The 16621-nt window shown below is 44.2% G+C and overlaps 2 protein-coding genes across 6 annotated transcripts in view; both read right to left on the reverse strand.

Moving 5' to 3' along the window:
• Window positions 1-2589: 2589 nt before the first annotated feature.
• On the reverse strand, window positions 2590-11228 carry MEIKIN (meiotic kinetochore factor). 2 transcript variants are annotated; one of them, XR_014886577.1, is made up of 12 exons: window positions 10941-11228; window positions 10454-10541; window positions 10181-10265; window positions 9641-9701; window positions 8948-9094; window positions 8416-8535; window positions 8142-8181; window positions 7199-7257; window positions 6443-6537; window positions 5909-6091; window positions 4230-4315; window positions 2590-2833 (listed from the first exon to the last, which is right to left on the reverse strand). XR_014886577.1 is itself a non-coding variant. In XM_085236765.1 (12 exons), exons 1-12 carry the CDS (start codon window positions 11107-11109, stop codon window positions 2787-2789), a joined length of 1218 nt encoding a protein of 405 aa, XP_085092891.1. In that variant the 5' UTR covers window positions 11110-11228; the 3' UTR covers window positions 2590-2786. The 2 variants fall into 2 exon arrangements, 1 of the variants encoding a protein (XP_085092891.1); XM_085236765.1 differs by having other exon boundaries at window positions 4230-4353.
• Window positions 11229-11790: 562 nt separating this feature from the next.
• ACSL6 (acyl-CoA synthetase long chain family member 6) overlaps window positions 11791-16621 on the reverse strand; it is a 37047-nt gene continuing 32216 nt past the window's right edge. For 3 of the 4 annotated variants that reach the window (XM_085236758.1, XM_085236759.1, XM_010719254.4), the window contains exon 21: window positions 11791-16547. In XM_085236758.1, coding sequence (XP_085092884.1) covers window positions 16407-16547 — 141 coding nt within the window. In that variant the 3' untranslated portion in view covers window positions 11791-16406. The remainder of the gene's footprint in view (window positions 16548-16621) is intronic. The other variant, XR_014886567.1, reaches the window with a different exon arrangement.

Consider the following 16621-nt stretch of genomic DNA (forward strand, 5'->3'; position numbering starts at 1 on the left):
CAGAGGGGAGGATGGATAGGAAGAGAACAAGAACGAAGTATGTTTCATCATCCATTTTCCTGAAAAACCTCCCCACAGGCAAATCCTCACACCTGCATGAAAAACATGACTTTCAACTTATCTGCCCATTCAGTATGCATTGCCTCGGACTCCAAACCTGTCCTTTCTTGGTTAGAGATTAGGATTTAGAGAATTTACAAACAGAACCATTTGCATACAAGGGCTTTACACTCCAGCAGCTGGTTCACATACCCCTGTAGCATTCCAGTGAGAGAAAAAACATCTTTCATCATCTCCAAGCACTTTCAGCCTCCTAGAAGAGCCATTCATTTCAAAAAACAACTGCAAACTATTAATGAAAACCCTCATACATTTGTCCCTGTAATGCTTTACTAAACATGCATCTACAGAGCACATTTCATAGATAGAAAGTTCTTGTGCAGATTGACTCACTGTCATTCCTTTCAAGCCATTGGGACTTCACCACGTCTAGGCTTGGGACAAAGCAGCCTCATTGATACGGCGAGGACTTCTCAATCACTGCACAAATGAGCTCTTCTGTACTATCCCATTAACTGCCTGTGACCTACAACCTTTATCCACTAACATGGAAGAACCAGTTTCCACTTTGAGAGAAATTTTATATAGCCATTCTTCAGTTTGAACCCAAAGCATGGGAAAGTGCCTACCCTTTCAGAAAAGCAGAACAAGAGTGGATATTGTTGCGGCCTCAAAACGAGTAAGATTTCCTTCCCTAGGGCAGAGGGCTAGCCTGGTAATTAATTACACTTTCTCTCATCTCAAAAGATGAAAATAAGAAGCAGCACTTTTGTAACTGAGGGAAAGGACAAGAAAGATCATGATTTGTGATATTTCTGTCCTCCTGTACAGCCTCATCACACTGAGAGAAAGCAAAAAAAAAAAAAAAAAAAAGAGTAAAACACTGCAGTTTTCAGGCAGCTCCAGCCAACCCCACAGTTACAAGCAAAACCTTTTGATCTTGTACTCTCCAATTACTTTGTCAGTATTGGTCTATTTATAATCAGAAAATAAAAATGCTATGGGGGCAGAGTAAGTGTTTTTTCCTAGGACCTTGCTCGTATACTCTTATAACATCTTTTACTCTGGTTCAGGCAGAGGATAATCAATCGTCATCATCCTAATTTATTGCATACCTGAGTTTTGCTGGCTACATCGAGGTGCTAACCCTTTTCTCCTAGGAGCTCCAGATTCTTGCACACTTCATTACCAGCAGCTTTGTATTTGTAAGAACAAGGATCCTAGTAATTAGAAGCATTCCTGGAAGCACTCCAACAAGATACTGGGAGAACACTCTCTGCTAATGCTTAAAGGAAAAATAATTTAATGCCATGATTGTTAACCCTGAGCCATATGATATGTTTAGACAACATTTGTTTAGAGACTAAATCCAAGTGCTTCTAACCCAGAGCGATGGGAAAAGGCCCAGGGTCTGAACTTCCACAGGTCTGCTCAGATGTAAAACTAATTAAAGTTGTCAATTTTATGTCTTCTTGACGTGCTTTTTGGAAACACAAATAGCTTCCAGGGCATGGCAATTCTGGCTGATAGTACTGAGAAACAACCTCACCTTTCAAGATGTTTGGAAAGCCAGACTGTTATTTTGAAACATGGAGAAACTTCCTTACTTCTACAAAAGAACCTGGGTAAGGATTAGTGTTAGTGAGAACTTTGTAGACATCCAAACTACTTCAGCATGCAGTAAATGCTCTTGTCAGTGTTTTCTGAAGCATTCAGCACACTGAAGAATGACATCTATAGATCAACGATCCACACACTGGACTAGCAGCACTGGGAATCTAACCTATGTACCATGCAGAACGAGCAGCCAACTGCAAAATCCAAACCAACATCAACATCCAGCACTCCAGACATCTATACAGGTTTTTTTTCACCTCTGTATTCATGCAAGGCACTTCTCTCCACAAGTCTGAAGCCATTAGAAGACACAAAGGACCTCTCATCTCTCACTGTCAGACTTGCAAGCCTTTACCCACAGGCCATCAGGTCTGCTTCTCTGCCAAAACATTATAGTTATCACAGCACAAACAGTGATGGAAGGATCACTCCACCTATCACACAAATGAAACTCCATAGATACAACATCACTGTGGAAACCCATCAGTACCTACACCCCAAACTTGTACTGGAAAATAAAGCATTAGGTCAACTGAGACTTTATATAAAGCACGGGTTGTAAATATTGTGCTTTTTGGCTTCACTTTGCATGAAAAGCTGCATCACAAGAGATACGCATTCTCCTGAGGAGGGACAGCCTAGGAGGCAAGGGGCAGGAGGAGGCAAGAAGTTGTAAGAAGCCTCTAACACAAACACCCCAATGCTGGATGTTCTCTACTCAAGTAGAGGCCACAGCCGTAATGACCAATACCACTTAAAAAAAAAAAAATTAACCAAACAGAAGTTTTGGCATAGCAAGAAGCCAAACTAAATGGATGCAATCCGCTGTCTTCAAGTCATGCTTTTAAAAAATCTAAATGAACTGAAGCAGCATCTTTATGGAGCTCTTAAAGAACAATGCCCAGAATGAGATCTAGTTGCTTGTACAATTTAATATTGAAGTATTCAAGTAAAGGATTTACAGGCTTTCTGTCAAACATTATATTAAGTTTCAAACAATGTAGAAGCCAAAAAAAATATGGCCATTAATTACTCATTAATACTTCTGTTTCACCTCCCTGCTACAGCAAACTTCACTTCCATTGACTCCTGCTGAAGAATCAGAATCCTCATCTGTGCTTACAGCAGATCCAAGTTTTAGAACTTGTAATAACATCTGGGGGAAAAAAAATGTTAAGTACTATCAATAAAATGATATATTCTCAAGTTTAAAGAAACCTCATTAGTCTGATAAGTTGTTTACACGATCAAGAGAATCTATCATTGGGAGTAACTCGAATCTTATAGGTCTGCTGCTAGTGAGCACAGGACAAGTTTTAAGCATACATACATTGCTAATGGAAGAAGTATAACCCCAAAGACTCCTTGAGCAGCGATGGAAACATCCAGCTTACAAGGAGCCCACAGACACACTAAGTTAATCCTTAATTCCCAGGCTGCTCTGGAGAAGTAGTAAAAGAGAACATTTTTCTTCTGATAGCCATTCCAGCTGCCTACCAAGTATGACCTACGTTCTGCACTACCACAACCCACACGCTCACAGACACCTCCTGCACTATGGGTGCTGTATGTACTCAAGCTGTGGAGCTAGCAACCTGCAATTCCATTGAGAGTTTGTGCATATATGGCATTTTTGAGATCTGTTATACAGTGTCTGTACACTAAATTAACACAGCACAGGCAGATGAATATAATTCGCAGATTACTTGCAGACACTGGCTGTAAAGGACTATTTTAAATCAAGGAAGACATCTGCCATCCAGTGGCACACTGAGAAACTTCAAGGGATGGTTTTCAAGGGAGGGAATTTGAGCTCCATGATAGCGATGAGACAGCTTTGTACACAGTTCTCATCCCTGCTTTATAAAAGCTAGGAAGTGAAGAAAGGAGCTTTCCGTATGCTGAGGGTCTCAGAAATAAATAAAAAAAAACAACAGAAACCTTTAAAGAAAAATCCAATTACATGAAGAACTTTCAGGGGAAAAAGGCAGGAAAAGGAGCTGCTTAGAATCATAGGATGACCTGGGTTGCAAAGGCCCACAGTGCTCATCCAGTTCCAACCCCCTGCTGTGTGCAGGTCACCAACCAGCAGACCAGGCTGCCCAGAGCCACATCCAGCCTGGCCTTGAATGCCTGCAGGGATGGGGCATCCACAGCCTCCTTGGGCAGCCTGTTCCAGTGCCTCACCACCCTCTGAGTGAAAAACTTCCTCCTAATATCCAACCTAAACCTCCCCTGTCTCAGTTTAAAACCATCTCCCTTGTCCTATCACCATCCACCCTCGTAAGCAACTGTTCCCCCTCCTGTTTATACTCTCCCTTTTGCTGAGCATCTTAACAATGCCAACTAAAAGCAACTCCTGTGAGAGTGAAAGAGAAACATGAAAGCTTTAGAAAGAAGCTGAGATGCTAATTATGTATTTAGCAAAACAGGTTACACACAATCCTACTGACTGGACAGTGGCAGAAGAAGCTTTAGATATTGAAAAGGCAAACAGACAATACAGATAGCTAGTTATCATCTACGCAGTGAATAATTCTATATTCCATTACCTTCAGGCACTCCTTCAGGAAGGCAGAAGGCTTTTGTGTTCACTGGAAGCTGGCGATGCCTGGAAGGCCTACGAGCTGGTGAAGTCCTGACAATGGAGCAGATTTCTTTTCTGTAACACCAAGTCTGAAAAGGTGGATGACATTTCATTCACACAACTATTCACACCAAAGAGATGTTCTTCTAGCTTTCTACCAGGGACATTCAAAAAGCATGGAACAAAGAAAGCAGGGGAACATTAAAGGGATGTCACCAGAAAGCATCTAAGACTAACCTGCATACCACTAACATGCTATAGGAATGGGAGATGGAAAGTTTCAAAGCTTAAACAGCCTTCAACTGCTCACCATACTGTAAGGCTTTAACAACAGTACCGTATATACACATGTGCCAAGACTGGACTTACAGAGTGCAATTACATCAGAACCTGAAAGAAAATGATCTTTTTTTCTGGACTTGGAGGAAGAATTTCTTTTGCTGAGCTCAAAGACACAGGAACAGTTTCTTCTGAGTTGACACAGGGACTTGTGGTATTCCTGGATAAGCCTTTCCCTGATGAAACTCTGCACACTGGTGACAAGCTAAGCTGTAATTTCTCCAAAATACAGCATATGCAGCAATAACTGCCCAATTACATGACAGACAAATGGTCAAATTGGCCAAGATTTGTTGACTCATGCAAAAGATTGTTTTAATTGCTTCAAAAATATGAATTAGGGCTCCTAATCTTAAATGATTCTTGTTTTCTGCCTCTTAACAAGACCCTGATGTTCTCTCTTAATCTAGTGCCCATAAATCAAAGCTTGTTCACAACAACACATTGAATTCTACAACTCAAACCCTTGCAAATTACCTGGTGCAAGTCCTTCTATTGAAATAGTTCTTAATAAAACCATAGAAAAAAAAAAAAAACCACAAATCTGCAGACTTGTTGAGAGCTATGGCATGAAAGCAAGACACATCACTTCCATTCCAGTGCTGAGAGAAGTAGCAGTACTACCTTCACTGACAAAAAATCCAACTTGGCATTAAATAGCAAGTTCAGAACAAAGAGGAATCACAACTAAGGCTACCAAGTGCTGATTTTCTGTTGGAAGATGTTATAAAACATCTGACACTGCTCGGCTGGTTGAATTTCACAGTTTGCTGTGCAACTTAAGTTGTAGCATAAGTACAGCCAGAATTAGATTGCATAATGAAGACTGATTGGTTCGGTTTCATCACCAAAAATGCACATCAGCATAGACACATCTAGCCCTGCAGCCTGAACACAACCCATGTTCCCAGGACATTTATTCTTCTCCATGATCAGTGCTATAAAACTCATTTGATAAGACAGAGGAATTCCAAACCAGATGCTTGCTGTTTATTATTGTTCCTACAATATTCTCTTACTACACTACCCTGCTTCATGACAACTCCACTGAAAGTAATTAACAGGTTTTAGAGCTGAAGTACTGAATTCCAAATGTTCACTTTTTTGTCTCATGCTCTCTGAAATTAAGACAAAAAATCAGTTGATTGCAGCACAGGAAAGGTACTTCTGAAGTCCCTTTTGAAACCAGGGGATAAAACACCCCACAGCACTTTTCATATTTAACTGCTGCATTTGTCACGATTCCAAATTCTCACTTCAATTTTATGCCTTTGTTAATTAGCAAAGCGCGATGTAATTACTTACCACCACATCATCTGTCTGTCTAGAGGGCAGAACCTCTGTTGTCACCTTCACTGATTTGGCTGAAGTGTCTGCTGGGGCAGATTCAAGCTGACCACAAGGGGATGCATTACCCTCCAACAGATCCGACAGCTCTTCTTTTCTGATGCTCTTCAGCCTTTTGGGTTCAGCAGTCTGACTGTCAGGCTAAAGGATGAAACAATCACATTTCATGTTAAAAACTGAATCTCTACTGTCTGGTAAGCATTAACAAAGAGAATCCCAGTGACAAACTCAAGCTCTATACAGCTGGGTTGGTAGCAGTGACAAAAATCAGTTTGAAAAAGTGAGCCTAGGGGGCATTCACGACTATTACAGCTCTCCAAAGGTATAAACAAGCTACACTGGGAGTCCCTGCCACTGCCTGCAGGCACCTCTTTAAAGGAGCTGACAAGACCTGAATGCACATCTACACTTCTAGGTAGGGACTTCCACCTGCACGAGGAAGGGGCGAATCAGCTGTGTTACGACCTAGCTGACTTATTGAAGGTTGTTCACCTTTCTTTCCGCTCCTACTGGTGAAGAACAGCGCGTGCCACTTTTTAGGGCTGGAGTTCTCTCTCTTGCAGTTGTAATTTTACAGATTTTTTTCCCTGCGATAAATTTCCAACAAACAAATTAACTTCATCTCATAGCCCACAGCCCCCCTCCAACCTATGTCTTACAGGATGTTTTTTTAAAGAGGGATTGTTCCAAAGCCACCCATATAAATACCTCCTCCTTTCAATACAACCCTCGTCTGCTTTGCCTCCTGCTGTCAACAGGGCAGCATTTTTCCTCTTCCCTTTCCTTGAGGAAACAAGGTTGCTTACTAATCGTATGCTCACCTGGTTATTCACCATCAGACACGCATGCTATGCGAGCAGAGGAATTGCATAATCACAACAGTCCTTGCCAGTGGCAGCTTCTGCTGCTATTACAGTCCAAATTAAACAGAGAAAAATAGGGTGGTACCTGGGCTACAGCCAGAATTGCAGTCACAGTTCAGAACTGTAGTTACAGAAGAGACTCCTGCATTCGTGAAGGCTGACATTAAGTGAGCAGCATGACCAAAAGCTTTGTTTCTGAATAAGCTAAGTGAGAAACACCATTTTCACTAAGCATCACAGGTGAACACTAAAGTAGAAATGCAGTTTTGTTTTGCTTTTGCTGTTGCTAACTAACCAGTTATGAGACAAGTCTTATTTGCAGGAAGGATCTTCAACTCACACTTCCCCTTCTAGTTCAAACTGCACTTAGGTTGTGGTATTTTACCTGCCAGAGTAGTTGAAACACTCAGTTCTGAAGAAGTGTAATTGCATTTGGGTCTCTTTCTAGGGGGAGGAGAAAAAAGTGAGCTGCTCTGAATGGATGTAAGCAATCATCAAAAAACATACAAGGAAATCAAAGAAGAAATAGAGCCTGAGTGAAAAATGTCTAAAAAAAATTGCTAAACATAATTACAGTTAGTTCACCAGACAGTTCATCATCTACCACCCAGTAACAGCACTTACTCTGAAGATATTTGCAATTTAAAAGCTACAGAGGATAATCACCGACACAAAAAGTACTTAACACAGATGATTTGTCAATAGAAGAACTGGCATCCTAACAATAAGGGGAGCAACAAAGGGGTTTCAGCATATCACATGCACTACTCTTCTCCTGAAGGAAAAACATACTGCAAATGAAGCTAAAAGGAAAATAACCAGACAGTAGGTAGGAACCTGGCCTGAGATCCATAAAGGCTGTATTCAGTAATATTTGAAGCGTCTCATATTAGTTACTGACTCCTACAGAAAAGGTGCAGAACCTGGCTTTGTCCTCTGCGAGCCCATAACACGACCAGGAGCTGACAGCAGTTCCTCACGCTCTGTACTGCACGGGCAATCTTTGCAACTGAACAAAATCCGACAGAATTAGTATCAGTGGTAAAAGCAAGTTTCATGGGCTTGAGAGCTAAGTGTCACCTCCGTCAAATCCTGCACTGAGCTTTGTTACGCTGATTTTCCTGCAGCTCCAATAGTGAAGCAGAAGCCTATTAAGAAAACTCATATTGCTTGTCTTTATGCACCAGTTTTAAAGCAGGTGGGGACACGGGCAGTTGAAACTCACCAGACACATTTGCAGGACCACAGGCTTACTCATATTGCCCAAAGTATAATTTATAACAGAGAGATCTGAGCATTCTGATGCATCAGCCTGCTTTGCAGATTACCTTTTCATGTGTAGGTCTTTACAATCTTCCAATACAGGTTCTAAAAAACACAAAAATCTAAACATTACAAGAAAAAGCCAAGCAAGCCAGACCTTGCTTTATGCACACTATAAAGCAAAGCATTAGAAGCAAACACAGAACTTGAACAAGGAGCTGGTCCCCATTACACAGACACACCGCACATAAAAGAATCGTTACACCTTACACAAAGCTCCTTGCACTGCAGTGATATTTGTTTATTTATATACTACTTCGTATTGTACGAAATTATTACCTAATATTGGTGAAAGATTTGAGATCTGCAGTATCTTATCCATGGCCACTGCTTTGCTGCAGTCCAGAAGAGTGGAGTTCTTGCATCTCACAAAGTCCTTGAAGTCAGGATTACTGGTCCCTGCACACAGAAGATATAAGTACAAGCTTCTCACACTAAAGCTCACTCAGCTATTTCAATTTTTACCACGTGACAGAAATCTCATTTGCAAGACTTCACAGCATAGCAAAAGCATCCTCTTAGTCCAAACATACAGAAATGGCTGGGAGAAATTCAGCTCAAAGCAAATTAATCAGTCACCCCCAGCAAACCACTTGTGCCAACAGCAAATACTTAAAGTTGGAAGTATGATTCAAATTATATCAGGCCTGGACTCACTCTGCATTGGAGGACCAGATACCCAGGTTGCACATTAAGCACAGGGGGGCTCAGCAAAGCTCTGACCCAGCGAGTCACAACCAGCAGAGGCTACCGGCCCTCCTACTTCAGACAGCCTCCTCAATTTCTCAAGCATCAAAGAAAGAAGTCTCACCTGAACATTCCTCATCTCTTAACGTTTCAGGGGATGGAAAACTTTCCGTGGTGTCAGTAGTAAATGCGTCACAATCTGCAGAAGAATCTGCATCTAAACATTCGAGGAGAAAATCTGAAACACCTGTAGGAAGAGTCATCCCTGTGCCTGGAGGGGGAGGCAAAAAAGGCAGCTTCTAAATAAATTGGATCATCTTACACACACACACTTGATTTTTTTTTAAGCTTTTAAAAGTGTATGTTTAAGTAAATTGAAGAACTCATGCTGAAAAGTGGCTCTTCAACAACAAAATCACTATCATGTGGTTTACAACAGGCTGGGCTCAAGGCTGCCTCAATTGTGGCAGCAATCCCTCAGCACACACTGTTAATAGTCCCTCTCCCTTCTTTTTTTCCTTTTTCCCTAATAAGGAAGTCAGGCAGTCCTCAAAAGACTTTAAAATAAACACTTGCCCATACAGTTTGAGAACAGCACTTTTTCAACTTCTAAAAGAACACTTGTCACAAATAAGACTTGAAGCACAGGATGCACACACCTGCCTGGAACACCTCCTGTGCTCTTGGCTGCTTACAGTCAATTCATGTGAACCAAGCACATGCTGAATCATTAAAATCCAATTATCATTTTTTACCTGTTGCTTTATACAGATACAAAAGTGTATTCCATAGCACGATGCACGATCACTATACTCACCTGAAGTAACATCAGTGTTTTTCAGGCTGTCTTTACTTTCAAAGTTGACTATTGGAGATTCCTAAAATTAAACAATCAATACATAGAACATAAGAAAACCAGATCTAGACGTTAAGTGCAATAAATGTCAGAATACATGTAATAATAGATACTCAGGAACTGATTATGTGATATTTTATCACTTAAATTTGCTATTCGGAGCACACTTTGTACCACTGCTCTTCATGCACCGATAACAGACCTGCAAAACTCATAAGACTCATAATGAATATCCAGTAGTTTTTCACCCAGAGGGCGGTGAGGCACTGGAACAGGTTGCCCAAGGAGGCTGTGGATGCCCCATCCCTGCAGGCATTCAAGGCCAGGCTGGATGTGGCTCTGGGCAGCCTGGGCTGCTGGTTGGTGACCTGCACACAGCAGGGGGTTGGAACTGGATGGGCATCGTGGTCCTTTTCAACCCAGGCCATTCTGTGATTCAGTCACATTTCTTTTAATTTACCCTTCACAAACCAGCAGTGTTAGAACAAAACAGCATCTCACCTTCAGCAGTACCGTGCTGTCTTCCACATCCTCTTCATTCTTTCCCAAGAATGGTATTTCTTTCACATTCACTTGAGTGCAATAACTGAAAAACAGAGCAGAGCTCAGCCCACAGAGCTGCACTGTGCAGAAGGAGCTGACAGCCCAACGCCTGCCCAGCAGACAGCCTGACCAGCATCAGCCCATCCAGCACCCAGCCTGCATTACAACAGACGGCAGGCAAAACGACGATCAATCAGTGATAATTCCGTATATGAAAGCGTTCCAACAGACCTTTGGTTGGAGGAGGGGCTCCCTTGGGTGCCTTCAAGATTCTCCTTGATTTTTGGTAAGGTTTTCACAGCGTGTTTTCCCTTTGGACCTGGGGAAGAACAAGTATTCGGTTCAGCAATACAATTCAGATGAGCATTTCTATCGCAGCACTATTAAACGCTCCCACCTGTTGATAACAACTCTAGCCCTGTTTTCACACACACCATAAGGCCTGGATTTAGTTTATTTCCACCCAAGCATTCATTGCATCACCACTATGCCAACCAAAGAAAAAAATCCAGCCAAATTTAGCCAATACCCTAGAAAACCTTCAGATATTTCAGAAGCCTGTTGAATGACAATAACAGTAATAAAAACATTTTGGGAACAACTTTCGCTATGCCAAAGCTAAAGGAATATTTATCCTAAACGGGTTCCGTCCCACTCAGACAACACACCCAACACACCCGACCCCAGCACGGTCCCCAGTGCCGCACATCGCGCTTACAGCCGGGCTGCGGCTCCCCGCGCCGCACGCTGCCGAACAGCCGCCGCCGGCACTGCGCCGTCCCGGAGCGCCCCGCGGTGGGCAGCCCGCCGGGCAGCGGGGAGGAACGCCGCTTCTTCCGCGGGGCCTTCCCGCCCCAAGCCGAGCTCCTCCAGTAGGGCCGCTCCATGGCGAGCCGCTTCTCCCCCCTCCCCCCAACCCAGCAGGGCTGCGCGCCGACCCCGCCGCCCTTTCAGGAAGCCCCGAGCGGCCCCAACCGCCGTCCCGCAGCCCGCATGCGCAGCACCCGCTCTCGGCGGCCGCCAGGTGGCGCTGTGCTGCGCGCGGGCTCGGCGGAGAAAGCAGCCAGGCATCCCGGGCGCCGGGAGGAGGTTAAATGGGGGGCGGGAGGGGTGTTGCTTTTTTGGGGGGTAGTGGCAGTAAACATCCCCGGCAAGGGGAGATTTGTTTGGCGTTTTGAGCCCGCTAGGGAGAAACGGAGGGTGCCACGATGCGCCCTCGCAGACAGAAGGCGCGAAGGTGGTGCTCAGATTCTCGAAGCCGGGCCCCAGCACTGGTTTCTGGTGAAAAATGAGTCCGCTGGAAGCGTGCCGCTTCCCGAGCAAAATCCCGCCTGGCCCCGCGGCTCTCCGTGTTCCGGGCCGAGGGCCGCGGCCGCTGCTCGGCTCCTCTGATGAGCGCAGGGTGCGCAGGGGGCAGAGCTCTGCACCCCAACTCTGCTGCTCGTGGGACCGCGGGTTGTGTTCATAAGCAGAAGAATCTCACTGTTCTACCACCAAGAAAATACAGAGCGTCCCTGGGCATTGCGGGATGCCCGGTGAGCGCGGCACACAAGAACAGAGCAGAGATGGACAGCTTTCAGACTTTATTGTTTGAGCCACGCGGTCCGAAAACACACCGTGCATTCCCAGCAGTCAGCTCACACGAAACAAGCACACAGGCTTTGTTGTATCGCTACTGCTTTAAAATAAGAAACGAAACCACGACACAAAGACTGCTGTGTCTTCAGAGAACTTTGCAACGTGTTTGTTGTGGTGGGTTTTTGTTTGTTTGTTTTTTTGTAGATGATTGCTAAAGTCAGTCTCAGGTTCCAGCATTCCTTTGGTTGTTATTCACTGGGTTTTTATGACGCGTTCCCTATAGGCACACGTTCTGAACGACTTCAGATCGATGGTGAGAACAGAGTGCTGGAGAGACATCGGGTCTTACAAAGAGCCTTTATTGTATGCCAGCCCGTGAGATTTGAGAAATGGGGCCATTTAAATCTTTACAAAAGTTTCCACAGATGACTTTTTGACGTACACACCCATGTACCAACATGGAAAAAATCAGTGTGTTTTTTTACACAGAAGTTTATGTTACGTTCTCATCCCTTCGCTTCCACAATAGGCAGCACTCACAGAACGCATCGCTCGTTTGCTGCTCGTACTTTGCTAAAATACGTAACAAAAGCTGAAACAAAGGGCTTAAAAGGACTCTGGGTGCCTCAAGATGTTTTATTTCGGAACAATTCCATACATCTGAAGCTGTTTTTCTCCGGTTATCCAGGAATATGGATTTCTCCCCCATAACGAATAGGCTCAGTCTCACCATTTAATGGGAGAAAATGTGGCGTAGAAACCATCGAACGCACCAGGTACTGAAGAAAGTTAATTCCAAGAACAACCAAAGATCTAATTCTGGTGTGTGTTTTTTCCACAGACGAAACCAAAGTGAGATAAAGGAACAAGAACTACGCAGAGAGAATTGCCTGTAAATAAAATGCTTTGCCGACGTGTATGTAAGGCATCGAGAGGTCTTTAAGTTATCAGCCACCATGCAAAAATAGTATATTCTTTCCCAGTATACATTCATCTTGTAGCAATGTATTTACATATAGATCACCAGTTTGTGCTTCTAACGCGTGGAAAATAACAAATCCTTTAGCTTGTTTTGTCCCAGGAGATCGGATAAGTCGGATTGTTCTGTTCTATGCAAAGATTCGTAACCGTGGCAGAAGTGACACTGGACTCTGCTGATGCTGATATATCCGTAGTAACAGTGATGACAGGTTGCAGGACAGGACTTCATCCATACCCAACAGCTCTCACATGGGCTGCGTGAGCCGGGTCAGCCTGCAGGTGTGCCTGTTCTGCACATCTCCTGCCAGCCTGGCATTGAGACTGTCTCATGGTTCCTGCTCACACTGTAGCGTGTCTTTTCTGTGCAATATACTGAGCAAAGGACATACAAAATATATAACTAAGCAATTTGCTCTTCCTGGAAGAAGTATTTTATTCTGACTTTCCTACATGATCACCAGAGGCGGCGTTCCGGCGATCCGACAGGCATAGCACCAGGCCCAGGAAGAACCTCCCGTTTTGGATACATAAAAGACCACAATAAATCAGGCTGCAGCACACATAGCCTTTGGGGAAGGGGTTGTAAAACTACCCGGTCACACGTGGTTCCTCAAGGCAAGCGTGTTTTTGCACAGATCCCACCTGCAGCTGCAACAGAGCTGTGCCAATTTCAGTGGGCTTCTGTTGTCACATTTACTTGGCTGCAGAGTTAATGCCCCAGTGACACTGAGTAGTTACACACAGTCATCTGTAAGCCATCAAGAACAGCGCTGTTTACAGAGAAGCATAGCATGCATTGCCGTCTATGCAATAGCATTGAGTCCCAACTCTTTCAGTAAGAAAGTATTAGAAATGAGTGTTGACATTGGTTATCACGAGAAAAGAATAAATTGATTTAGTGGACAACCCCGGGGTTTTCCCTGCTGTTCACAAGAAGTGCAGTGATTGGAGAGAGCTCAAAGCAAAACAAACACTGCTGTGAGATGGGGAGAAGCGTTTCTGCCTGGCTCATGCCTTCCCCATGTACTCATGGCAACTTTTAATCTCTCGTAATATTTGGTATGCTTATGGAGAGTCATCTGCAGAGCAATATCTGATTGCATGAGAAACAGAGGCAGCTTTTAGTTTATTCATACAGCTTGTCACAAGTTCTGAAAATATTCACACTTCAGGATTGGATTTGCCTCAGATTTCTCCCAAATTTTGCATCATCCTATTATGGTCCTTTTTTTTTTTTTTTTCCTTCTTTTTTTGGTGTTCATATCACTGGCTGTGGTGCATCCGATCTTTTCCATCAGATACAAAAGAAGATACATTAGTCAGTAACAAAGCAGCATCACGTACTTCAAAACAACAGCCTCCCATGCCAGAAGTAAACGCACATCGGGAGTCAGAATTCAGTGGTCAGATAAATCTGGTGAACCACAGCCACCTTAGGAGAAAAGGAAATTCAGTTCATGCGGTAGAAGCAGGTCAGGAGAAAATAGCTTTCCTGTACTTGCTTAGATGACAGATATTTGTTGTTATTCAAAAAGAGCAGAGGAAATGGTACCAGGTCCTTCACTGTGCTGAAGCATCTGTATGTGACGACTGCTTTGGGGCTCCACAGATGGGATGAGCTGCCCTCCTCCAGGATGAGACTCCTGCATGACCTGCCCTAAAGAGCCAGACTGCCTCTGGTACTGCACACCCCACGCTCAGACTCCCCAGGGGCTCTCTTGCTGTGCACAGTGATGAGAAATGAAGGTCCAACGCCATCAGGTCACAGCAGTGAGTTTTCTTACTTGCTTTCAACAGATATGAATCATTGGGTTGGAATCTGATGAAGACTCAGGCACAGATGGGATTCAGACCAACCCTCCCACGTTTGATAGATCAAATCGCCTCGTTCAGTGCGTGAGTGATCATGCTAACAGTTTCCTTTCTCTTTGTTCTGAAATTACTGTCATAAATCAGCCTGTGTGTAAAACTAACTCATTAATTCAATTTATTTAATTTTTAAAGCGTGCAATGGGGTTTCAGAGGGGAAATGAGAGAGACGTTGGATTAATAATTTATCGTTTAGTTTCAAGAGTCTACAGTGGCTTCCAGTCTAAGAGGATCATAGAATGGCCTGGGTTGAAAAGTACCACAATGATCATCTCATTCCAACCCCCTGCTGTGTGCAGGTCACCAACCAGCAGCCCAGGCTGCCCAGAGCCACATCCAGCCTGGCCTTGAATGCCTGCAGGGATGGGGCATCCACAGCCTCCTTGGGCAGCCTGTTCCAGTGCCTCACCACCCTCTGAGTGAAAAACATGTGCCTTTGCTGCCCTAGCAAGAGGGGTCTAGCAGGCAGAGCCCCATGGTGCTGGTGCAGCACACAGCAGCTGGTAATGCACATAGATGGATGCAGGACCCCGTTCAGCAGTTCCAGAGCTCACACTCCCTGATCTCATGGCTTCTCACTGCTTTGCACTGTGCTTCTGTTGGCAGTTTGCTCTCCAGCCTCCATTCCTGGCCCCTTCCAATGGCTGCTCATGGATTCCGTATTTCCTCCCAAAACTTGCTGCTTATTGCAGAAAGGCCAATGCAGGTGATAACTGGATCCAAGCGTCTGCACATGGAAGTGCTTTCCTAGCACCCACATCCAGTGCATTATCCCACAGCATTTTGGGGCCAGAATTGTCCTCGTAGCCACTTGGAGCAACATTTCCACCTCTTCTCAAGCATGGCTGCATCCCAGGCCAGCTGTTCTCCAAACAGACCCACGTTGCCCAGCTCTGCTCACACCACGTGCTCCAAAAGGGAACCAGCCCAACCAGGCTGCAAAGTAATAAACCAAGGACCAGACACAGGTGGCTCTCATGCAGGCCTTGCTTTGCTGTGCTGCAGCATCCCTGGGGCTCTGGGCTGCCTAAAATGGCCGTGCAGGAGGTGCTGGGCTCAGCTGGAGGCTCCTGCCCTGCAGCACTGCCAACACGTGGGGATCCCAAGCAGTGGTTGTCCATTAGGTGTCATACACTGAGAGGCCTATTGAGCACAAGTACCAGGAGATTTGTTCTTGTTTCAATTCTGGCTGTTAGGTTGTTAGTGATTAAGTCAAACTGATGGAATTTACGTCCTGGAAAATATAAAAACTATCAGTTAATACATAAACCAATATCCAGCTTAGAGTTACAGGTCACAGAACATAGGCTTTCACCATCAGTCGCCGATAGCTTGAGGTAGACCACATTACTGATTTATCCACAACTCAGTCTCTGACGTGTAGGTTATTTACAATCAAATATCAGCAGACATATCTGAAACTTTCTCTAGTTTAGTCTTGAAATGCTTATAGTTATTAGTAAGTTTCCATAATTTATTCGGTCATGGATTGAAATTGCTGTATGTTTTGTGGCAATTTAGCATAATTCTTGATGGTGCCCTACTGTGTCCATAGAGTAAAACTGATATCACACCTGATGAAAAACAGAAGGAAAGGGGAAATGGTGGTTAGTGGTGAAATCCTAAAACAATAAAAGGCTCAGACGTAAGATTCAGACACTCATCCGCTTCAGCTGTGTCATTCTGGCTCTGTACTTTTGAGCATTATCCTAATATTGCTACAAAGTCCGTCACTCGGAAGGTTCGTCCCGTGGTTTCAGATGGAGATGCTGGAATATAGCTCTTCTATCTGTTTTTTGAAGTAATCTCTCAGTTCTGGTCTCTTAGCCTTTAACGTCGGCGTCAACAAACCGTTCTGTACTGAGAACATGTCGGAGTGGATGTAAATGGCTTTGACCTGGAATGGAGAAAGGGACACAGATCTGTAGGAGAGGCTTCAGTCACTATGCATGACTTCTAGGTGTGCACATG

The sequence above is a fragment of the Meleagris gallopavo genome, chromosome 15, assembly GCF_905368555.1.
Source record: "Meleagris gallopavo chromosome 15, MGAL_WU_HG_1.1, whole genome shotgun sequence".
Taxonomy (NCBI): Eukaryota; Metazoa; Chordata; class Aves; order Galliformes; family Phasianidae; genus Meleagris; species Meleagris gallopavo.